Genomic DNA, 26458 nt, shown 5'->3' on the forward strand with positions numbered 1-26458 from the left:
AAGATTTTTCACTCTATCCAGAGCCGATTTAAACCCACCAACCCAGCCCTTTGCTGCAGACAAAACCAGTTAGAAAATAAGAAAGGCTCCTTAGGATCCAAAGATAATAAAGGAAGATAGAAGGGAAAAATGCAGAAAAGAAACAGACGGGCAGAACCTTGATATCAATAGGCCAAGACAGCTGTTTTACATCCTAGTTTTACTTCAGATGGTTAAATAAAAGGAAAAGTTTTCATCCTTTAGATCACAAAATATTATTTCAATTAGGCTATGCAGATGGCTTTTATACATTATTTGAGCAAATATAGTTTCCCTTTCCCCCGCTATAAGAAATGGCACATAACACTGCATATCAATTTTATCTCATTCATAAAGTTAAAAAGAGAGCAATCTCTGTATTATCATACTCCAGTTATTTTGAAACAAAATATGTATCTCAACAGGAAGTGCTACAATTTAATGCTCTCATTAGAAGTAGCATGAAACAAAAACAATTTGATGATTTTATAAATAGCAATATTTTATATGAAAATAATTCTTTGGGAGGGCAGGGACGTCAATATTTGGAGGTCAAATAAGCAAAAACTAAAGTAACTTTTCACTGTCTAACATTTAAACTATGTAATATCTGAATAGGGTTGTTTTGTTTTGCTTTTGTAGTATTTTAGTTGTTAGACTGCTCAAGCCAGAAGCTTATAAAGAAATAGAATTTTTAGTCAAAGTTGTATATCTTCTATATTGTATGCTGATTTACGACATCATAAAAAATAGCTTGTTGAATAGTGAAAAACAGTACATTTTAAAGCACACAACACAAATGGGCAATGGTATTACAGGGAAGAATTGGGCCCCCTAAATCTGTCTCATATAAACTACATTATGGAAAATTATTTCATTATTTTAATCACAAGAATAGCTTTAGTCTATGTAGTAGTTTGGGAGGGAAGTACTTCATGCTATCTGTATTAATTGACCCAATATTTTCAAAATGTTCAACATATGTACATAAATTAGAAGCTTTTACTTTAAAAGGATCTGGAAATTGAAGCTGACAAATAGTTAAAGCTTTAGATTCAGAATTCTAAGTTGATTCAGAAGTAAAGAATGCTGCATCTCAGCCAGCTACATGAAGGTTCTGATCTTAGAAATAAATCAATGTCCAACCATAAACCAAGCTGGGCTACTGTCTGTGGGTGTGAGCATCTGCACATACATATGTACATTTCTGTATGCATCGAAGATAATGGATGCAATCACCATCGTACACAAATTGATAATGAGGAAAGCCAAGTCAAAATACACTCTAGTTGAAACAACATTCTGCTTCTGCCATCCCCATTTTACTCAGAAAACCCGTAAGTTACTTCCATATTGAATTATTTTAAAGGATTCGTTTTCATTTAATGGCATTTTAAGAACCGTGACCTAGAATATTTCTATACACCATGTACTTCAGTAATCTTTTCACAACTAATTTTAATTACATACAATTCTAGTTCAAGTTGACAAAATCTTGGCATTATCCATGCTCTCATACTTCTATACATAAATGGACATTATGATTAATCAGTTATTTTAACAAAAAACAGCCAAAACTAAATATGGTTAATCCAATCAGATACGTGTGCGCACACACCCACACATCCAAAAAAAATAAGGCCCACAGGATGTTCTAACAAGAATAAAATGTTATCAAAGTATTAGAAATGTTATTCTATAGTATACTTGTTTGACTTCTGGCAACCAAACTTTTGATTTTACCTGATTGGTTTAAACTTTGGTTTAGGTGACTAAGAAGAACTTAGTAGCTAAAACAATTTTTTAAAGCTAAAAAAAATCACTACTACTACTCATCAGAAATAATAATCTACATTTAACAATAGGTTTAGACATTTAAAGTAGGCAGAAGTTATTGGGAACTATTAGAGGTATAACTCAATGTATGATTATTTGATGAACACTAGATTATATAAAGCATCCTCCTTACATTTTAAGATTTGACAGGTAAGAACATATACTCAAAATTTACTTTAAAAATATTTGGAAGCCACATCATCCACAAGTGTAACCTAATTAAGGTTTTATAGCCATTTATACATTATTTAACTAGCATATCATCCAATCTGTTTACAAAACAAGATTTATGTATGTTCGTTAAAGGTTGATGAGATACATACATGATATCTGCAGTAAACAAACATATTTTGTTCTTCCACATAAAGAGTGCATTATAGTTAACTTAGTAAACACGTCCTTACAAAAGATCAGCAGATAATGAAACCAATCCACAATTTTAAAGGGGAGATGCACACTGTATTCTCTAGAATGTAAACAGGATTATAACTGTCAGACCCACAGAAGTATTTACTATAACCATTAGCTTGGTTTTGCTGTTGAGAAACACAATATGCACTACTGAATCATTTCTTTTTAAATCCATACATTCCCTGCAGCAGTTCAAGCTCCATCAGCAGTGCAGGAATGTATGAAAATGACAGGCAAAGGGCATTAGTTCTTTTCCCATACTGTTCTTCTATAAATGGAAGCACAGAGTTCTTCTGCAAAGCACTTTAAGCGGAGAATGTTTGGAGCCAGATCTTCAGCAAAATATAAAATGATCAGAAAATTAAATTCTGTGAACAAGTCAATTACTGTATTTTTCCCAGAACTGGTTTCTTTAAACCAAAGGATGGACAGGAAATCCAAAGCCATTACTTATTAAAGAACTGGAATATATTCACAAAGCATCATCTAGTGAAATACCAGTTAGTCTAGAATGAGACTTACATGTGTGTATGTGTGTATATATATGTTCACACTCCACACACAAAACACATACTTTTGATCCCTCTTGTGAGCACCTGTTTCTGACTCTTTTTGTTTTTTACATCAGAAACAGTTTCATAGTCCCATGTCAATGTCTTCACTTAAAATTAAATACTCCATTAGTTTTGTATTAAGTAAACTTTTAAATAAATTGTTTAGGAATAGAAAGCCTTTTGAAATATGTAAGCTATGCTATTTTAATAAGTTGACTAGTCAAACAAAAACAAGCACATTAAATTATAATCTAATATAAAGTTGGACAGGTTAACAATTTTGCATTCTAGTTATTTTTCTCTACTGTAAGAATGATTTTCCCCTCATTTTCTTCTGCTCTATAAAAAATAACTTCACATTTGTAAATCATACATATCCTCCCACACAATACTTTTAGACAAATATATTTAAATACACAACAGTTTTGTTTGTTTTTAAATTTAAGCACATTGTAACATTGTCATAGTTATTAAAGATGTTAAAACTGTATATACCATTTACATGTTTACGGGGAGGGAGAGCAAAGAAAAGAGCATGTGTTCCCCAACCAAAGTCCCCTTTCCAATATCCTCCACAGAAGCTCCTGCTAGCCAAACACTATTGCTCCAGGCAGCAGCATGCTGATGTTGGCACTGCCTAAACCAAACAAACACGATGTTTAACAATCAAATAAAATGTCCCGCAGCCTCCCTAATGAATTTGTCAAGGACCATCAGATCACCCTCCTCCCCTGCCTCATTAACTCAAGTATGATGAGACGGATTATAACGAGAGAATACAGATCAATCCGTCTGAAGACTTCAAGTGGCTTTTAGCCTTGAGAGTTTCTCTCTCAGGCACATACTGTATTCTATTAAAAGGACCGAGTGTATCTCCTGCTCTTCAAGGGGCTGCCACTTCGTTTTATACATCATCAAGGAGCTGCTGATGGACTTCTATACTAACATACATAAAAGCAGAGGTGACAAGGGCTCTTCAATTACAGCCTCCTCGGATACTGTTTTCCCCTTCAATTATTCATTCCCGGGAAGAGCAAATTCCGCCACAGATAAAAGAAAAGGAGTACTTGTGGCACCTTAGAGACTAACAAATAAATGCTCAAATAAATTGGTTAGTCTCTAAGGTGCCACAAGTCCTCCTTTTCTTTTTGCGGATACAGACTAACAGGGCTGCTGCTCTGAAACCTGCCACAGATAAAGCTGCTCTTAATGCAATGCGGCCGCAAACGCAAAGACACAGGAGAAAGGGATTTCACATGCATTATTTGCTGGAAGTGTTTAAGTTTATTGCTCAAATGATGTTTCTAATTAGTGCTAGAGCAATAAATTAAAGTCGGCTTTTGTTTAACTGATTTATTATTTACTAGAGCTTCGACCCCAGACAGGGAAATTGGTAATGAATTGTTTTTAAATCAAAACACGAGTAACCTTTTATCATCAGTCACCTTAAAAAGTAAGTGCGGAGACGGAGGGAATCGCTGGCTTCTTTTAACCTTAAAATCTAGGAGTGCTTTTCCCTCCCCCAACCCCGGGGCGCTCTGATCGCATGGTCGCTTCTCCAGCACACTCGACACATGAAACATTAATTTCTGGGCTACACAGTCCCCGCACGAGGTCAGGGCTGGAATTCTGAGGCGCCTACCCAAGCAGCCAAAGCGTATGGAATCGGGATGCAAAACTATGCGACGGAGTGGGGCGGAAAAGGGACACGGGAACCGGCTACTGGAAAACCCGGTGTGATAACTGAGAAATCGACAGACTGCTCAGGAAAGACATTTGTTTGTTAAATGGATTTCTTAACACTCCTTTCATTTATTAGGAATAGGAGCAGAAGCCCACAGGGGTGCGGCCGAACTGTGTGTGTATAGGGTCCTCTAAAATTCACCCCACTACTAAAAAAAACGCTACAGGGTAAACTGAGAAACAAAGCAACATGCTCTTCCCTCTCACCACCCCACTCCCAGCCCCTGCCCAACAATTACTCACTGCTAGGTAATTAACACGATATGCCTTACGTCAGGATGAGGTAAAGAAAAAATGTATTGGTTTGTAAAGTCCTTTATTATTTGTATTAATAAACTACATTTTCCATCAGGACTACGGACTCCAGATCGTGGATTTGGTTCTTTGGTGTCAAATACTCAAGCTTCAGAGTGGAGAATTACTTTCTTATATGTACAACTACTACCGGGAGTCGTTGAAAACGCCAAAGAAATGTCTTCATCCGAGTTCTATGACTTGTTTTCTATAACCCGCCCAACTCTTCCTTCCCCCCCTGCAAGTTACACTGCTAGACGCCTTTATTGGGTTTGTTTCAGCTCCAAAAAAATCTTTAATCCGTGCAAGTGCGAGGAGGATCGGGTGGAGGGGGGTGGGGGGGACGCACATGATTGAAGCACCTGGTAAACTCCCCCGTAGCCAAAAGCATCTCCGTGCCTGAATCTCGTTTATCCAGTCGCCATCATGGAAGAACAGAGATTCCGCACCCAAAAACTTCCTGAAATACGTGGAATTGGTGATGATGGAGAAGGTGCCTACAACTACCACAAGCAGCGTGATCCTGCTGCTTTCGGGCAATAAAAAGAAGATGATTTATCCCGGGAGAAGAGGTTGCAACCAGTACCAGAGCAGGGCACATTTTACATATTTTATACAACAGGTTTGTTACCGCTCACAGCCATGTTCTTAATTTAAATACACGCGAAAAACAGACGGGTGATATTTTATTTTATTAAATCTCAGTCTCTGTATTCTAACAAAGAAACAGATAAACCAAAAGAACCAAAGAAGACAAAATTCCACTTTTAAGAAATTTTAAATTGAGAATCCTAAGTGACCAGGTTCAATATATATAATCTATCTAGGCTTCTAGAAATATAGGAAGAATAAGACAACGAATTTTGACGTAACCTTTACAATATTTGAGAAACGGCTCGAGATAAACAGAATCTACTCTTCTCACATAACAAACGTTCAAGTTCAAGGCAAAGACTCGATTTGCTTGCTGATTATTTATAGGTTCAATGTAAAGTGTTGCCTGCTAAAAATATTATAAGCAGCTCAGTAGTGTAAGAGAACTTGACTTGTACAGGACTAAGTAGGGTGTAGGAGTTCGTTAAGAAAACATACCTAAATATCACCCAAACAACACACAATATTAAACAGAATTATTGTATTTCAAAAATAAGATTAAAGTAATAGAAATATTTTATTTTAGCTACTTCTCCATTGATTAATATTGATATTAGTTGGCGTTGTTTCTGTACTCTAATATACAATAAACTGCATATACATAACTGCGTAACTATAATTTAATGTATATTTGACTTGGACAAAATACAAACTTTCGCAAAAATATAGTTAGCTTCAATTTCAGATAGTTCAATGCTGCTATTTAGAAAGGGGACAGAGCTTTATTGCACAAGATTTATCTAAATTAATCTGACGAAGAGTAGTAAAACAAGGTGTACTATTCTGTTCCAATGACAGTCTCACTTTCACTGCTGCAGACCAGCGTTAGTGGAAGAAGATTTATGTTTGCAGCAAAGTACCACAAGTAGCCCTCGCCCCTTCCACTAGCATTACTGCTACTTCTCCTTACAACAACCGGGTGGAAAAAGCAAAGTTAATTTTCCCCCATCAGGCTTCCAAGTAAAAGTGATTCAGCTCATAGGCAGTTCGTTGCGTCTTTTTCTTGCACGACGGTAGGATGCATACACAGACTGCACACCTTTCTGATTCAATGCCACTCTCCCCCCAGTATTTAATTCCCGCCAACTCCAACACCAAGTAATTCTCATAGACCATACTCTTTTTCCTCTATCCTTCTATTGACGGGGAGGCGGCTGTGTTTGTTTGTGCGCGCGTCTCTCTGCATGTTCCTTAATATCTCTTCTTCCCTCCCACATCCCCATATGCAGTAGCAGCGGCTGCCCGGCATCCAACATGCACATAGCCTGCCTCGGTGATTGGCTGCCCCTCTGACAGCTCAGAAGGCGATTGTAGGATCTGGAACTCCACCCCTTCGGCAGGGCCCTGGGACCATTCATAAACTAAACAACACTCCTGCAAAGCCAGACACACACGCACACACACACATCCCGAGAAGGAGAGGCGCAGAAAGTGAGGGTCTCTGCGTGCAATTTCGAGGGTTGGGGGCTGGGGGAGGAGAAGAAGTCCTGGGCACCCCTCCCTGCTCAGACAGTCTATGCAAAGAAATATATATATATATAAACTAAAGAACAGGAATGAATGATCACAGACCAATGGCAGCAGTCTACGCCTGAAGACAGAGAAAGCCAGAACGGGGTTCAGTCAACGCCTCCAGCAGGAAGAAGGAAATCAACAACATCCCTTGACAGTCGGCGAGAGAAGCAGCCAAACTCATGCACATCTCTGGTGGTGCCATGGTCTGAGAGAGTTTTCCCTCTTCCGCTCTTGGCATTTCTCGCATTCTTCTTTTATTGCGTGCGGTTTTCAACTTCGCCACTGCTCGGCTGTGCTGTGGAGACCCGCTGCGAGTCCCGGAGAGAAGTTTTTAAATGAACTGTTGAACCATTTGCGTGTGGGAGGGTGGGTGGCTGCGCGCAGAGGCTGCAAACAACCTACCGCGCCCCCCCCCCCCCCAGCACACCGAAAAGGCGGCACATCAAACTTTGCACTTCAGAGGTTTTCCCTCCGTCACCTGTATCGCCCCATTCCCATCGGCTGACAGTTGCATGGTTCTTGTTTTTTAAAAATCACCATCATCCGCTGTTTTCTTTCCTTGTGTTTGGGGCGGAGGGGCGGAGTGCGTGCGTGTGGCGGCGGGCTGCAACTTGGCGGGTGCCCTGTGCAAAGCTGCAGTCACCGCTAAAGCATTGGATCCCTCAACGTACTGCGAGAGCCCGGTCTATAGCCCGGACCTGTGCCCCAACATGATCGCTGCCCAGGCCAAGCTGGTGTACCAGCTCAACAAATACTACACGGAGCGCTGCCAGGCCCGCAAGGCGGCCATCGCCAAGACCATCCGGGAGGTATGCAAGGTGGTGTCGGACGTGCTGAAGGAGGTGGAGGTGCAGGAGCCCCGCTTCATCAGCTCTCTGAGCGAGATCGATGCCCGCTACGAGGGGCTGGAGGTGATCTCGCCCACCGAGTTCGAGGTGGTGCTCTACCTCAACCAGATGGGCGTCTTCAACTTCGTGGACGATGGCTCCCTGCCCGGCTGCGCGGTGCTCAAGCTGAGCGACGGCCGCAAGCGCAGCATGTCGCTCTGGGTGGAGTTCATCACCGCCTCGGGCTACCTGTCTGCCCGCAAGATCCGCTCCCGCTTCCAGACCCTGGTGGCCCAAGCCGTGGACAAGTGCAGCTACCGGGACGTGGTGAAGATGATCGCGGACACCAGCGAGGTGAAGCTCCGCATCCGGGAGCGCTACGTGGTGCAAATCACGCCCGCCTTCAAGTGCACTGGGATCTGGCCACGCAGCGCTGCGCAGTGGCCCATGCCCCACATCCCCTGGCCCGGCCCCAACAGGGTGGCCGAGGTGAAGGCGGAAGGCTTCAACCTGCTCTCCAAGGAGTGCTACTCGCTGACCGGCAAGCAGAGCTCCGCCGAGAGCGACGCCTGGGTGCTGCAGTTCGGCGAGGCCGAGAACCGGTTGCTGATGGGCGGCTGCAGAAACAAGTGCCTCTCGGTGCTGAAGACCCTCCGGGACCGGCACCTGGAGCTGCCCGGCCAGCCGCTTAACAACTACCACATGAAGACGCTGCTGCTGTACGAGTGCGAGAAACACCCCCGGGAGACCGACTGGGACGAGGCGTGCCTGGGGGACCGGCTGAATGGGATCCTGCTGCAGCTCATCTCCTGCCTGCAGTGCCGGCGCTGCCCCCACTACTTCCTGCCCAACCTAGACCTCTTTCAGGGCAAACCGCACTCAGCCCTGGAAAGCGCTGCCAAACAGACCTGGAGGCTAGCCAGGGAGATCCTCACTAATCCCAAAAGCCTGGACAAACTATAGGGTTAATAACACAGTGATAAACCCATTTAAAAACTTTTATTTAAACAAAGCAGCTACAGCAAAAGAGGCGGCGACACAAACACCCAAAACCCCACCTGCAGTTAAGCATTTAAAAACTCTCAGACATTTACAAAACCAAAACGATCACCTCGTTGCACGAGAAGAGACTCCCCTTCCCCTTTTTATCTTCCAATGTGAATTTTTAAAAAGTCACACAAAGAAGCGATCGGACTTTCCATCATCCAAACGAAACGCAAGGTACATTTTCAAATAAATGTATAGTAATTCTTTTCTTATTCTTTTTGTTTGCCTGAATGTTGTCACCAAGTGAAAAAAATTATTTAACTATATGTAAAAATTTCTCTTTAAAAAAAGTTTTACTGATGTTAAATGTATTTCAGTGCCAAGGTCAGACTGTGCCCCAAACTTAATTGTTGAAAACAGTAATAAAAATATTACTTTAACTTTACATTGACTTTTTTTGTGAATTGTTCTTAAATTCAGGCAAGTAGAGAGATTTTTCTTGGCTTTCAGAGAAGAAAGAATTAAAACAAAAATAAAAGGCAGATTAATCACAATATTGAACTGGTGCTTTATCTATAAATTCATCAGCATTTTCTAAAGTTTATTCCAATTATTTTCAACTAAAATAGAAACAGACTGTATTAATGAAAAAATAATTCCCATTCATTCTTTGGTTGCTTTTCTTTCTGTCACTTGAATCTTACTCTCCAAAAGTTTTAGGAATACATGCACCATCACATAGCATTTCAGCACAATTTTGACAGAACTAGGGCTGAGTGTTTCTATAATATAATCCTTAAAATATCTTTATTGTTTTTAATTCAGTTGTTGAACTATCACAATTCGTTCCTATTTTGTCCTTTTAAAATAAATAGATATTTGCTTTATTACACAAGGGTTACTCAACTATCAGTTTTACTTTGAAATGAAAAAAGTATAACACTTCTCTGAATAATACACAAGCTTAAATGCAACAATTTTTTTCTAACAAACATTTGTTTTCTCTGGATTTTAAGTATAGCATAGAACTGCAACACAGCAGCACTGCATACGGGGCATACACAGGAAAGGGGGAAATATGCTGTATTAAAAGAAACCAACCAATTTTATGTTCAAACATCTCAACCCTTTATACGTCATGGTTTGTTTGTTTGTTTTTTTCCCCCCCTCAAATGAATACTAGCTGATTTGCCCCTAATTTTCGGCTACAGTGTTTTGCTCCAGGTTTTCTAAGGAAGGTTTACATTTCTTACTGTGAGATTTTTTTATTAATTTTGATTATTTGCTTTAACGTCCCGAAATATTCTGAAACTGGTTTGGAGCATTTCAAATCCCTTTTCATGCCCTTTCAGGCTGATGCAAAATCTTGTTTCAAAGAACTACTTCCGCTCCTCTGTGGACAATCCGGAAAGAAATACCCTTTAAAGTTTGGGTTGGTTTTGTGTTTACATAAGAATTTTAAAACAACTTAAAAAGATAACTATAAAGGAAAACTGAAACCACTTCAAAAACAATTCCATCTAGTTTACGTCGTGATCACAAAGATACACAAAGTGACCCTATAAAATGCTTATGTAAAATCATCTTTAATTTCTACCTGCAAATATACACATGCATACTCTCACCACCTCAAAATTATGGAAAAGAAAACTTCTGGGATTGTAAAGTCTTAAAATGTTGCCTTGGATTTTTTTTGTTTGTTTGTTTTTTTAACCAACAGAAGCAGACAGCTTTTCTGAGCATTGAACCTGGCTCACCTGACAAAATGGGTTTAACTCAGTGCTTGTAGGACTACTGTGTCCTTGTACAAACAATCCTGGAGTAAGAATATAAACTCTGATCTTATCACTACTGATATTATCTCCACTGAAGGTTTTGCTTCAAAAACTTGTCACAATGTTTTCTTTCCCAGTAGTTCAGACAAATATACAGGGAAGTTGAATTTATCAAACAGATGAAGACTCATTAATTAAACAGGCATTCTGAGAAAATGCAGAATTGGGATTTTCAAGGGCATATTCTACAAAACTCTGGCTACAGATATCAACCTATGGTAATATGGGGTGGGGGCAGGGAAAGTGTCAATGATTAATGGAAAGTTAAATTGTATCTGTGTTTGTCTTTAAAACAAAAGCAATATAGGATTAGTCTTTGACCACTATACAATGGAAAATCAAGGAGTGTCTTTAAAAAACAAAACTGAATTCCATCCACCTCCCCCCCCCCCATTTCCCAGTCTCCACCAAACCAGGCTAACTCAAAACACTAACAGACTGACTGCCTTTCTTATAGGAATCCAAGAACAATCTCCCTGCTACAGATTTAGAAGTACAATTGGTCTAGAATGCCCATTTACACTTTGTGAGAACCACCACACATCCAGAGAGAAAGCAGATTAAACTAAGGATAGTCCCTGTAAGTGAAACAGGGTGCAGTGGTGAATGTTCCAAACTGTACTAAATGATCCTATATGCTAAACATGGAACAATGAAACATGCAAAACAGTGGAGACACATTATTTTCCTTTTTCAGATACAAAAACCGAATCAGTACATTTTCTGAGCTAAGACTCTGAAGATGTTAGATTGACATTGCAAGTACACTAACACATTAATGCTATGTGGTTTTCCATTTAATATATACATATATATATATAGCCAAACAAAAGAGTGTGTTTTAAAAGAAAATTACTCACAAAATTGGCAAAGATTTCAAAGGTTTACAAATCTCTTCATAATATTATAAACTGTTTCAAAGATATTTTGGCATAACCAAAGGTCTGAAAAGTTAATTTGCTGTACCCAAATAAATTAATAGTTCCAGTTATCTGCACCCCACCCCACATAAATGTTTTAATACATAGATATGGTAAAATCCATGGACTCTTTCCATGTTTATAATACAATAAGAGCATGTGTGTAGTAAGAAGGCCACACATCTGTTACTATTTTTTAACAATATGGGGATCATTCAAGTGCAATCTTTATAGTGCTAATTTCATACTGCGTGAGAAAGTTAAGCCCTCAAACTGAATTTTACTGCAAAGTGAATCTAATTTTAAACAAAAAATTGTTAATCAGGTAATTAACTCAGGTTACTCAAGTTTACTTATATTAACAAGGCTATTCATAAATACGTTTTAAAGGGGAAATAACATTTTCTGCTTGATTATGATAAATGCAATGCTCTGTAAAATCTGCTATATAATAACGGGAAATAGAAGCACTGCAAAATAATGAGTGCAGTGAGCAGAGTATTATGTTATATTGGCATTACATTAAAAAAACAGGAAAGTAAAACAAAGGATTCAGCTAGCAGTTTTGTTGAACTTTCTAGTGTTCACAAAGGCCTTGTGGTCCAAGATGTCTTTATTTAGGATGCCTCCCTGGAGCTTTATTTCAACAAGCTAATTAACATCTGAGCTGGATTTTTCCCCCTCCACTTAAATGAACTTTGCTAATGCACATAGTCAGTCACAAACTTAGAAAAACACGAACACTTGTGACCTATAGAGGTAATGGAGGTTGGATGGAGAATTAATGGTCATGTAATTTGTCACCAGAGGGTGAAGGTCAACAATCTCTTACCTTGGGGTCGATTTTCTTAAAACTGGGATCTTCTTCATCTACCTCAAAGCAGAGTTCAGAAGAGGTGATGGAAAGAGTGCCCTTCACTACTATAGAGGGAGCCACAAGCTGTGCTGGTGTACACAGGCTAACTGGACCTGCCAAAGGAGCAAAACAGCAATAATCAAAACATCCAAACAGATTACACAACCTTGCACAGAAACAAGCATAGGTTATTTGTTTTCTAACCTCAAAAAACAAGGTAAAAAGTACCAGAGATCTTAGTTTAAAAAAGCAAACTGTTGTTACTCCAATAAGTACATGTCACAGACTTGCAACCTCTCTGCATTGCCAAACACCAAAGCAGCTACAACTGCAACTGATGCATAAGCCAGATACGTGGTTTTATTGTTAGATCATCTAGTTTTATTCTGACACATTTCAGTTTTGAAACACTCATATAGCCATATATCTGCTGTTATAAATAATACAGTAACTGAAGACTTGAAATCTTAATTTCAAATGTGTGCATTAAGAACTTCACGGGTTTCAATAAAATTCTAAAAAGATGAACACAGCAGTCTGGGTTCAAAATTGTCTTAACCTTGTAAATGTGTTCCCTCCCATGAATGCTGGAAATCTATTGTTAAAATTAAACAGTCAATACTAGGGATTGTAAAGTACAATGTTTTTAACATGCTTTCAATTCCATTGTTAAATACTGTTCAAGGATTCCAGATAGTGTTAGTGTAGCTTGGGGACTGTGGGAGTAAACAGCTGGAAGGTTGGTTTCCAACTGAATGAATTTTTACTGGAATAATCACATCTCCACAGGGCTTATCACAGAGACAAATCAGACTACTAGTAAAACAATAGGCTCAGCACAGATCTGACAACACACAACCTATTATGTAAGAGAACACATACAAGGGGAAAACAGGTTAGATTTGTTATCCAATTGATTAAAATTAAGTTACTTTGTGGCAGCTTTGTCGTAAATCTTTGTAAAAAAAATTGAAAATATGAGAAAGTGACACTTACAATTTTGAATTAATAAAGTGTCTATAAATGAGGTACACACGTTCAGGTAATCAATGGGTGAATAACTGCCAAAAAACTCAGATGAATTGTTATTTCCATCGATTGTTAGGAGGATGATGGTCTTTAATCTCACATCAATCTTAATGTGTGCCAGTAGGACAATAGCAGAGATGCTCTGCTGAGATCAGTGCAGCTTTGCCCTCTATTCCCAATGTACAAATACATTGTGTTTGCAGATGGGCATCAGATAGTTGCAGAACTGCCATGATTTCCCAAAGCTCATCCCCACAAATGGTTGAAATAAGCAGCTATGTGTTCTTTTGCTGTCTCCCTTTGCCCTCTGTACATTAGCATGTAATCCAGAGGAGAAATAACATTTTTTCAATCACTCTCAGACATTCAATTACAGGGTGAGCAGACAGCTGCAGAAGCTGGGGCAACCCAGGTCCCGTAGAAGACCCCTGACAATTTCCACTTCATTTCTAACCCACACCACTTTATTAGTGAGGATTACTTCTTAATCCTATTGCCATTGTCAAGATTAAATAATTAAACTCCCCTTTCACCTCTATTACAGTATGAATGTATTCCTAGAAGCAAGCAATGCATAATAAAAGAGAAGGAAATGGGTGGAAGGCTGTTGAGGAGGAGGCCAGCAATAGACAGGAACAGATTTCATTAAAAAAATTGCATTATGCTCCAATTACTTCTATTTTATTTCACTGATTAGTATATGACCTTAACATTAGGCTATATTTTCAATGTTCTAAAAAAGAAAAGTGGCATGTAGTTCAGACAATGGGTAAATGAATTGCCCTGAAATACGATTTCCAATTACTTCACATAGTATCATCTTCCATTTTGATAACTTATTTGCTTCCTAGTAAGTCAGAATTTAACTGGGCGACATTCTTCTGTAAATTTAATGGATGTGGATTATGAGCACACATAGAAATCCACATGTAAAGTGGAATGGTGCAAAGGAGTTCAAGTTTTCATATAAGCCTGTGTTTCTCTTTTAAAAATGGAGCTAAATTGGAAGTTGTAGTCCCTGAATTTGGAGCTATTGTTTAGCATTTAAACATTATAGGTAAAAGAAGCAGGTTTAAGCCATTTTGACTGCAAACTCTAACAAAGAGGCTTGCGTCCACCACAGTAAAAGTAATCAAGTTAATGGAACTGACCATTTTCAGGGTGAAAAAAAACATCAGCTATGAGGATACTTTTGGGGGAAAGGGACTGAGGAGAAGGGTTAGAAGAGTTGAACTCTTAATGCAGTAAACAGACCCTTCAACAAAAGAGAAGTGACTGATGTATTTTTATGACTCAAAAATAAAGCTCTCTAAAGCCTCCAATTATAAATAACAAAATTGCCCACTAGCCCCAGGGTTTTGAGCACTTAGACTAGTCAAAAGTAGAAAAAGGGAGCTCTTGTTAATGAAAAAGGCTACTTTTCTACACATGCTTTCTTAGGAGAATGCAAAAAAAAATTAATTTTTTTTTAAAAAAAATCTCCCCGGGTGAAAACAATAGGGTTATAAAAGCCGCAGAAGGAAAATTCACTAGTGTGCTAAAGCTGAGTCTCAAACCCTGAGGTGCACAGAAAATTATCTTTCATTAACTCAATTATGGGAAAGAACAATCTATCACTGTCTATCCCAAAACAATACTCACTGCAAAAAAGTATGAAAATAGAGCTAAATGGGTAAGGAAACTGAGGGGCTAGGGAGCAAATAGACAGCTGAAGTTACCAATTAAGTTCTCCAAATCTTTCTCCTCAATGGATGACAAGGTATCATCGTCGCCTTCCAAGAGAATCTCACTCTCCGAGTTCTGATTTCCTAAAACCTGACTCTTGATGGACTGCTTTCCTTTAAGAAGCACGTCTTCGTCTGGAGCTGAAATGAAAGAGAGAAACATTGCTGTCTATCAGCTCTCAGAGGCAACGGTGATTGGAAAATAGCCTTTTGCAATGAAGATCAGAGAGGAGAAAACCCTGGCTAAGAGTAAGTATGCCCGGGAAGCTCTCGTTAAACCTCTAACATTAGGGGGACAAGTGGCTAGTTGAGCTAGTTTTAATCCTATTAAACCTGCCTTGAAATACACGGGGCGATCTCTGCAGTATTTAGCGCCATTTCAACCCTTCCAAAATTTGGGATGAGAAAACCAACAGACATTTCTCCAGAAGTTAAGAGGCTCTATCTGCTGGAGATGGTTCTAGACTCTGCAGAGTAACTTGTCTTTAAATGCTACGTTTTAAGCGTCGATTCAGGAACGGCAAACAGGAAAGGGGCACAATTCCTTTGCCAATCACAGGGCCACGTCGAGCCATCAGGTTTTAGAAAAATTCCCCATTGGAACCAATGGAGAGTCCCCATTAAAAGCTCAGGGGCTCGACTTGACCCAGAGAGCCGCGGCGACAACAGCAGCTCTTCGTCGGGCTGCTTCGCGAGCCGCGATCCAGCCTTCTGCGCCCTGCGCGGCTCGGGCAGCTTCTTTAGAATTTACCCAGGCCCCCAGCGCTGCAGGCTGGAAGCGAGAGCAGCAGCTGCAGCCGCCGCCCGACAACTTCTCCGGCCAGTGAACTAGAGCTTTGGATAAACGCAACAGGGAAACTGCTGCGAGCCGACCAGAGTTGGCCTTGCTGTCTCCACGCTGCAAAAAGCAGCAAGTGGAGAAACGAAGCAGAGAGGAGAGGCAGCAGGAGACCTGGAGACAGGCCGGCAGGGGGAAGCTGAACTAGGGACTGGCTTCTATAGGCTCTCAAAGGGTGCGCGCGTGTCTGCTCTCACTACACAACAGCAAATCTTTTGTAGACTGTGACAACAGCAATACACGATTTCATTTTACAGATACAAACTTGCTCAAGAGAAAAGCCAATACACAGTTTACATCGTAGGTTCGCCCTATCTTTCTGTTCAACGTAACCCGATTCAGCGCCTCTTTGATCTTTTATTCTTTACATAGGGGTTATTTATTTATTTGCATTTCTTTACATCTCTCCTTTTCTCTTCCCCCCAAACCAACACACACACACACACACACACACACACTTGCTAGCGCGCCATGCATCTGATCTTCGCGTGTGCACAATGCTGGGGCAGCAAGTCAATAAACTTTAGAAAACTGTCGGTGTTGCCAGAGGCTTTCAATACCCAGTTACATTTGATGGCGTCCCAAGAAAGAATTAATGGAAATAATTTCTCTACACTAGGTATTAGCTTCCAAAACAGCTGCGACTTACTAACGTTTAAAATATTCAAATCCAACCAGTAACAGCAAGAGACACACGGCTATTCCAGAGATTCACTTAGAAGAGGTCACTGAGGTGGGGAGTTTATTTTAGATCTTCTTGCAAACTAATCCTTGTGAATAGTATTCTTATAATTTCATATTTTATTGTGAATAAACTCGAACTTAATATGCTACATTTCAAACCGTTTGCCAGTTCACTGTAGAACTAGACGCCAGATTCCTATATTTCCCATTAGTAATAAGAGGAGTGGAAATAAGGAGTTGAAAAAGTAAGTTATATGCAAATTTTACTAACTAGATACACACATCCAGCCTTACAGACATAGAGATGAGTGAGACGTTAAAAAAAAATCACTTTTAGAATTCTACTGAAGTGTGCACCCACCTGCTTTCAAAAGGGGCTATAAAAATGAGACAAGCAAACTCTGAAAGTCTAGAGGATGTTAATAGGTTCGTGCCTGGATTACTAAATATGCCGAATAAAAAACAAAAATGAAAAATCATCCTAACCTTTAACATCAGCAACAGAAAGCATATTTCATGCTATACCTTCTAATTAAATATTTTATGGTTTAGTTAAACAAACATTACATTAGTGTGACAATACATGTAATTGTAACGTGCCTTAAACAGTTTTCTTCCCGCTCTCTATTTAGAATACACACAAAGGAAATGCCAATTTTATGGGGAAAATATTTGCCCTATTTTTATCTCTACACTCCCATGATTAAATCTATTTATTTACATTTCAAGCTCACAGAGGCAACAGATAGGAGGCAGTGGTTCATTGTACATCAAAGGTATTCTGTGCTGCAGATACAGAGATACTATGGTAGGAAATAGTACTGCAATCATACAATTGTTTTTGACTATCAAAATTCACATAATTGTATATAATCTTAAAAATAAATGATTATATGAGAGAATACCTGGCCACACTTCTTTTAAGAAACATATGTCTAACATCATGATCAACTAACTTCAGCACATTGCTCATTGCGTTCTCTGATTACTGCCAGAGAGATTTGAGGGCCCACTGGCTTATTTTAAAAAAACTTTAATCTGCAAACATTTACAGAAGAACGCAATCCCTAGTGGCAATATACCATGGCTTAAAGTGTTTAAGTAAATATATACACGTACATTGCAAAAAATAAACTATCCAATTAAGTGAAAAGTAAAAACCCCTACTTTATGTTTAGGCCTTCAGTTTAAAAAAATGGAAGTTTAATTTATAAATTAGTTCTCTTTTGTATGACAATTTCTTCCAGACCAAATTGCTTTGCCACATTATGCATAGGATTTCGTTGACTTGGAAAACAGAGTGCATTGCACCCCATGAAACAACATTTTGTATTAAAATATATCAGTTCATATAACTAAAGAAAACTCAGACTCTGGAATTGTTCAACCTGAGTTGAAAACAGTCCTGTCACAGAAAATATGCAGCTGATATTTAGAAAGGTTTTCCTGTAATTAACTCCCCCTGGAGGATTTTAAGTTAGCAGCAGTAAAATTACCAACAGTATTCTAATGCACACCACATGCACTTGCGTTCAATTCTCAATGGCGTAATAGTACTCTGTTGACGATTTTATTTTTTAATTAGAAAAAAATGATCTCAAATACAAAATAAAAGATAAACATTTTTTAAATGCAGCTCAATTTTATCTGTTATTTTATAAACCGTGCCTGGATTGTACTTTTTAAATTGCCGTTCACAAGTAAATGTCAGATATTTTCACTCTCTTTGGCACATTCTGCCTTAATTACACTGAAGGTCTCATTTCAAACTAAAACTGTACCTGTTGTCCCTTTAAGAGTTAATCTGAAATTCAAGATCTGTATGTACAACTTTTAGACACAACTCAGGTAATTTCTGGCCAAAAGTTTACTAAAACTTAAAACTCTCTAAAGTTTTCTTCAGTTTTTTTCTCACTATCATTAGGAAAATGAAAGTAAACAAGGGGCTTTCCATATCAAGGTGACTGGGGAATTATAAATGTAGATTGGATAAATAGAAATTAACTCTTCCTTTCATCATCTCTTTTCCAATCATTGGATTTCATTTTTCCACCTAGGCGAATTGTGTTATAATTATTTAAAATATATCACTATGGATATTCCAAAAGAAAACTATTGAAGCAAATTGCATTAATTGAAGATTTGAGGCTATTGGTTGTTTTATTCCTTGTGGGCATTTTAACTTCTATCACCTCTCCTTACCACTCTCATATATATATATATATATACACACACACACGTATATACTTATATATACGTGAATATATTATATATAAGTTATACATGTGGATCTATATAACTTATATACATGTATATACATGAATCTATATATATATAGATAGATCCAGATGTATATACATATGAATATAAAAAATGCTTGTTGCTGGAAGGCAGAAAATCAGAATATAATAAAGCATCATCTGTTAGCACCCTGCTAACCTGAATACAGGAATATATACACACACATACATACATTCAATGTACACATATGTGTGTGTATTTACATAATTGTGCACAGACAAGATATATTGCATAGATACAATCTATACACACAGCATTCTAGTTCTCTCTCTACAGGTATAAATCTGAGACTTGTGTGTGCAAGACAGAGCACAGTACATATATATCCTGTCTATGCATACATGCACGCATACACGCACATATCCACATGCATATATGTGTATACATGCACATTTGTGTATTCAGTTTAGTCAAATGCTAACAAATGATACTTAAAAGTATTATGATGTTCTACCTTCAGCAGCTAACATTCTCAACTATGCAAAAAAAAAAGTGTATGGGGAGGAAGTGATCTCTTAACAGTAAATCTTTTTAGAAGTATGAATGAAAAGCATTCCCCAAAATAAACATTTAATAATTTCATATTTAGGTCCCAAATCCTGCTTTGGTGTCTGCTAATGCAAATCCCTGTAACCCTCTTGCAGTTCCCTGGCAGAATTTGAGCCTTAGGCCTCAGTCCTGCAGATCTAAACGCATGCTTACATCTTTTCAGAATGAGGCCACCCCTGCAAGGTAGGAGGGTACAGAGGTTGGGCTGCAGCCCCAGCCTGAAAGTCTACACTGCAATGAAACAGACCTGCAACCCAAGTAAGCCGGTGTGGGCCAGCCACAGCTTTTTCTTTGCAGTGTAGACATACCCCAAGAGGCATAGTGTCTATGTCTTATACAGCAAACAAGAGACCACTGGCATCATACTTATATGGCACAGTAATTATTCCATTATTTCAAATCCATATTCTTTCCTTCTCCCTCTCCATACTATGGCCCTGATCCTGCAAGGAGCTCTATGGAGGCAGATTTCTGAAGCAAGTAGGGAGCCTTATTGACTTTAATGAAGCAGAGCTACTTGGAGGATAGGGGTCTAAAATCTTGATTTATCTTGTGTTGCTGGCCAAATTTCAAGTTTTCATAAAACTAGGCTTGGTTTTTTTGGAGGTTGGTGCAACTATTTGTTTATCACTCATTTATATTCATGGTTTAAGGTTAGCAGCTACTTAATTTAAAAATCAGTTTGATAAATCATCAGAAAGCATTATACACCAGATAACTTGATGTCAAGCTGTTGATTTCTGACAAATTGAAAAAAATAAAGAATTTTTAAAAGTTTAGGCAGGTAGTATCAATTTAAAATAATTTAATTTTTAAAAAATAATTTAAAAATTTCCCCCTCTTTCACTACCATCACCACTTAGTTAAAGGGAAATATTGAAAATATAATGCTCTTTTGCACCATTTTATTTTTGTGTGTTTGATTCTTTTTCACTTGAGCTTAGACAATTAAAATTGATTAGTCAGCTTTGTTTCTGTTCATGGTCAGTTTCTAGTCAATTTCACAATTATGGTGTGATACACTAGCACAATCTGCAATGTTTAAGTTGACAGTACTACAGCAGTCTATTTTACTCCAAACAGAAAGTTGTTTTTTTTTAAACTGACACACATGAACACATTTCATAAAAGTATTTTCCATCAATTAGATTTTGTCAGACTTCTTTAACAACAGAGGATTTTTGGCTTAAATTAATTTATTTTAAAGTGTTCATCTTTGCCTGATGCTGCCAATTTCCATAAAGCAAGTTCAGTTTCTATGCCGGTTATTTTATTTTAAAACTTAGGGTTCAATTTCTAGAGAAAGAAAAAATTACATCCCCTCCCCTCCCCCATGTGCGGACACACAGTGCCAGACTGACTTTTATAAATAACCATTTTGGAGGTTCTTCCCCCCCCTCCTCCTTTGAAAAATTACCTGAAGCCCTGTTTCCCAAGCAAGTTAATGTGAACTTGGGAAGGGCAATTAAATTGTCAGAATTAAAAATTTGTTTTTAACTAGAAGGTAGCCAGAAGTATAGTCATGGGGCTGGTATTGATTGCCTGAACAGAGAACATTAGTCTTCAGGTATTTACTCTGCCACCTCTACACCAGAGGCTCTCCTTCAAATCAAATCAATCCATGGAAAAGATGGGGTCTTGCTACGAAAACATAACTAGGCTGCAACAGGGCTGATTTTTGTTGCTGTTGTTTTTTGTATGTTTACTGTATTATGTCTGATTGCTTTTGGATCTTTTTTTGCTATTTCACAGTGTGAGCTTTCTTTGACTGTGAGCTCTCTGGGGCAGGGACTACATCTAGAACTACTGTAATGCAAACAACAGTAGATACAGCCTATCTTAAGAGTGATAAGTTAGCTGAAAAATAAAATGCTTTTAAAAATACGTTCCATTCAACATTTTCTTTTTTCATTATTTATACTTAAACATTTATCTTAACTTTCCTATCCTTTGGCAAAATCCATATATTTGATTTCAGATTAGGGTCATGCTGTTAAAAAAAAAAAAAAAAAAAGGCTAAGGGGGGGGGGGTGCATTCATTATGCCAAAAGTTTATTTGCTTTAGAGAAGTGCATATTTAATTGATATAGAATGATTCATGATACATTATTAATGAGAAACTATAGAACATAAGGACAATTCCACTGAGAATTCTGGCATCATCCTAACTCATGAGAGCATAGCCTGAAAGTCTCATCACCAGAATCTCCACGGGATGGAATTTTCTGCTTTGATATTGTTTATTAATTATTGTTGTTATAATAATGAAAAGGTTTTGATGTCCATATTTATAATGCTGTTTTCTTTCATTACTTCAGAAGTCTGTATTAATACTGATAGATGACTGGTTAGTCTCTTTCTAGCTAAATTATTACTAAGTTGACCCACCTATCTGGCATTTGTGTTTATGTTTAACTATGCAATGAATATTTTAACTTAAGAAACTGAAAAATTAATGTAATAATGAAAACGGCAATTAGTAATTATGGCATTAAATTAAAACTTCAAAATTAAAACACCATCAAAAATTAAACAAAACAGAAGTTTGCCAAAGATTTTTAAAAATGCTGAACAGAAGGAATAGCTGATGGGAAATTTAATCAGCTTTATTTTCATTAGCTAGCAATAATATATTATCAACAAGGGCTACTTGGATTTAGTTTACTTTTGTTTTGAAAAGAGTCTCTCTCCTATGTGAATCAGCTAGTAGAAACAGACAGTAAAAATTGGAGTTTGGTTATTGATAAATGTTACCCATCTCTCCAGTTGGTGGAATTGTATTAATCTGTGTTTAATTACATAGGAAAAACTGTTTGTCTAAATAAAGATATGCTCTAAAGGATTAGCAATTAAAATATAGATGTGTATGTATATGTACTTTTATATATCTGATAAACAGAATATAAAGATTGGAGAAAGAGATATTCATTTTAAACCACAACATTGTAAATATGAACTCAAAACGTGTGAGAAAAATCTATTTTATTGAAGCTAAACATGGTTTTAAAGGAGGCAGTTCTTTCTAACGTAAGGATCATAAGCTAAAAGGCACCTTATGCCCTTGAAACTCATAGTGTAGAAAAAACCCACAAAATTAAAAACAAGCCTCAAAGCAGAAGTGGCCTAATTAAATCTACATCTCGTTTCTCCTTCTCCTATAGACAAAGATGTAGGGGTCTGGGACCATTATTGCTTTTAGATCACTTTATTGACTATTTTCTGTTTGGTCATTTATTTTAAAGGACTGATGTCACATTTGGCATTATATCTGCTGACATATTGTAGGCATTTTCCTCCAGAAATGGCTCTTAAAGGCTGAGTGCAAGAGGTTAAGATGCTAGGCCAAGGCCAACCTTTAAGATGATGATGCTCTTCTGGAGCCATACAATAGTCTTAATGATTTAAAATTGATATTAATTGACAGAGAGAGAGAAACAACATATTCATACATTGGAAAACAAAAAGAACACGGCTGCTAAATATTTAAAAAAAATAATTCTGGTTCATGAAAACATATACTTTTGTGGTTTAGAGTATTCAGCTTTAATCAGAACCAATTAATTTTAAATGTGGGGATGGAATTTTTTTCTACTTAATGTATCTTAATTAGCTCTCAAAGTCATAAAATAATAAATTTAAGTACATCATCAAACTAAATACATTTTTAAACCCAAAGGAACAATCAGTGGCTCTGCTTATTTATTCCCTTTAGTTTATCAGGGCTTTCAAAACAGTTACTAAATTAAAATTTTAGAGATACACACTATAATGGAAATGGAAACATATGTAGAGCTTTCTCCAATAAAAAGATGCAAATATGAACATATGAAAACATTAAAATCCTATCTCCTCTCTCACTCACCAGGTACCTATGTTACCCTCTAGCAATCACTTCTTGGACTCTACCTTGCACTCTGGTATTTGTTAGCATCTCTCTCTGGGTGGATTCTCATGCTAAAATTTAGGAGATAGAAATACACAAGCATCTCTGGAAATCCATATTGCTTTATAACTGCTTTCGTTTTTCCATTACAGCTAACTGAAACAATTGGTTGGGATTTTTCATAGGGAAATATTTACTATTCAACTTGCTAAAATATAAATTGGTAATTTACCACAAATACTATATCCAGGGATTAGTGGAAAAATTGTATCCACATTTGCTTCAAAGTTACACACAAACATTGTGTGTAAAACATTTGCACATGCAGGTTCTCTTAAGATATACTTAAGAGGTATTAACATTGTTTATGATGAATAGTGGTCAATTTTATCTTTTTGTTAAACGTTTGAAATTAAGTGACAAGCCTTCGGAATGTGGAACAATGTCTTGTTGGAATGAAGGTCTAGTCTTCATTGCCATGAACTGTACCTGCTACTACTGGCAAGAAGCAGTTTTTACACTGACCATGTTCTACAGCTGCTTTTAGTGTCGCTTCAGGATGTGTCGATCCAAGGGGGTTACGCACAAATCGTCGCCGGCGCCGCAAGTCATCTTCCCAGTAGTCAAGGCGCCAGAACTCACGAGGACGACTACAATGAAACAGAGGAGTCACATATGTTAGCAATTATCAAACAGCATGGTAGTGCTGAATTTCTGCATAAAGCTCTCCTTGTTTGCTCTGCCTTTTTTTTTTTTTTTTACCTCCCCCCTTTCTGCAATCTTTTACTTAGGTATGTCCTTGAAAATAACAATATCACCTTCCAGTCTAAGGAACTCCTTTCCCTTTTTTCTTGGAAGGTGAAATGAGCACTAAATACATCATTTTGAAATGAATTGCTGACAGTGTGATCAGTTTCCCCACACTCTAGTGGCATGTGCTCCGATTTCAGCCTCATTTCAGCCTCAGCAGGGCACCTTTCTCAGTGACTGCATTTATAAACCAGAATAGGGAAAAGGCTATTATAAATATGGTATAGCATTACCTATATTAATCAAAGTCTGTCCCCCTTCATTTTTCTTCCTAATTTGTGCCTTTTCACACAAGGTCAGTAAATCATACCATGAATTCTTGGTCCAGAAAGTGTTAACTTTAATGAATACCTCAGTTACATGGTTATGTATGTGATAATAAAATATTACTCTGTTTAGATGTGCAGGAATTTAATTAAAATAATCTCTTAAAATATTCATTACATTTAGCCCCTGAGGCTTAGAACAACACAAGAAAATGCATTTCTTTTCCATTTACTGTTTTTAAATAAACCATTCCAGGAGAGTGAAATAGCAATCTATTTTCAAGCAAATCAGATTGGATTTCTGCTTTATGTAGTTGTATTTTTACATTTAATTAAAAACTACATGTTATGATGTGAAATAATTGCTATATTGAAGGCATACTTTTAAAAATTTCCATCTAGAAGAGGTTATATCAAATTCATTATTTTCCATTGTACACTTCAAATATACGTAGATCTTTTTAATATGGTCATATATAAATGCCAGTTACTATCTTGTTAGATGAATGAGAACCATTGTAAAAATATTTTAACCATGAGAATGGGCAAAAGCACCTATTTCAGGTACAGCCAAAAAAAAAAAAAAGGCTACTGCACAGCACAATCATTAAAGGTCTTCACTTAGAAAACCTGTATGCTTCAATTACAGAACACTAATTTTATTTATTAACATAACTTCTGATGGAATGATAAATAGAAAAATACAGAGTAAAGTCCTACTTCTGTTTCATGAGCTAATAAAAAAACTGTGTACCTGTCAAGGTGACAAATGGATAGCCTTGACTAATTTACAGATCAAAATGTTAAAAATACAAGACATCTATATGTCCTTAGTTTTGTAAATTAAATCTGAACAAAGAAACGATTAATACCTAAAGGTAAATCCAGCTTTCCAACAAAAATAATAAGTGCCACAATCCATTGTACAATGATATACTTGTACTTAATTTTTAAAACTCTAGATTTGATGATCAGCTACTAAAGTACATGAAAATGAAGTATATCCCATATTTAATTGCATGGAATTATTATACCTAATTCTATTATTTAAAAAAATAACATTGGTATCTTAGATCTTGCCACTTCTTGAAAAACATACTAATATGTTAGCATTTCTTTTTATTGAAAGTCTTATTTTTGCTATCTATAGCTACATCACAGTACATTTCAATCATGTCAAAACTTGAACTATTTGATTATAAAATCCAATGAGTTTAGAGAAATGAAACAAGAGCCCAAAATTGTTAAAAACATGGGAACAGCTACATTTACTCAAAGCTCGATTAATAACTTAAAATTCTCCATTAGTGATTATAAAAAAAGGCAGAACACAGCTGGCTATGTGCATGCCTTTGATAGTCGTAGAGCATGGATAGGCACTTCATCATTCTGCCTACATTTATCTGTTAAAATTATTATCAAATATCAGCCAGGATGCAGTCGTGAATCACAGACTGCTCCTCGTCTTCAGGGGAATGATACAATGAGGGTCTATTCATCAGTATGGCAATCGGCACAAGTAATTAGTTCCCTAGACTGAGATCTCCTACAAAGCTTATTTCAGTCAGCACCACAAACATATGACAATGAAAAGCTAATGGAAGCTGCTAAAATTTGTTAACCTCTTCTGCCATCAATCCTTCTGATGCTCTGTGCCACCGTATTATGCAAATACGGTAAATTATTAATTTGTCATCCATCTATCTTTCTGTACTTTTGATGGAATTAAGCGATTCTGTTCTTATTGATAACAATTAAAATATGACATGTTAAGCAACTATACTAAAATTATTAGAAAAATTAGATATAACAGGCTTAGGCACAACAGATCATTCTGTAACATAATTCAATATATCTTTAGCATCTAATCTTATTTTTGATTAAGTGTAAGAAATTTGTAAAGGATATCATGCCCCTTACGCAT

At 37.3% G+C, this 26458-nt stretch overlaps 2 protein-coding genes across 10 annotated transcripts in view; one reads left to right on the forward strand and one right to left on the reverse strand.

Annotated features, from left to right (window-relative positions):
- Nucleotides 1-26458, reverse strand: part of LRBA (LPS responsive beige-like anchor protein) — a 549006-nt gene that overhangs the window by 234992 nt on the left and 287556 nt on the right. For all 9 annotated transcript variants that reach the window (XM_043545801.1, XM_043545802.1, XM_037897376.2 and 6 more), the window contains exons 38-40: nt 23984-24108; nt 15198-15344; nt 12427-12563 (exon numbers count right to left, since the gene is read on the reverse strand). In XM_043545801.1, coding sequence (XP_043401736.1) covers nt 12427-12563; nt 15198-15344; nt 23984-24108 — 409 coding nt within the window. The remainder of the gene's footprint in view (nt 1-12426; nt 12564-15197; nt 15345-23983; nt 24109-26458) is intronic.
- Nucleotides 5539-9322, forward strand: MAB21L2 (mab-21 like 2). The gene has a single exon (XM_007055699.4). It carries the CDS (start codon nt 7736-7738, stop codon nt 8813-8815), a length of 1080 nt encoding a protein of 359 aa, XP_007055761.1. The 5' UTR covers nt 5539-7735; the 3' UTR covers nt 8816-9322.

This window comes from Chelonia mydas, chromosome 4 (assembly GCF_015237465.2).
Source record: "Chelonia mydas isolate rCheMyd1 chromosome 4, rCheMyd1.pri.v2, whole genome shotgun sequence".
Taxonomy (NCBI): domain Eukaryota; kingdom Metazoa; phylum Chordata; order Testudines; family Cheloniidae; genus Chelonia; species Chelonia mydas.

Bases quoted from the DNA above. Each gene is read 5' to 3' on its own strand.
- MAB21L2 (XM_007055699.4), top strand. From the start codon at position 7,736: ATGATCGCTGCCCAGGCCAAGCTGGTGTACCAGCTCAACAAATACTAC.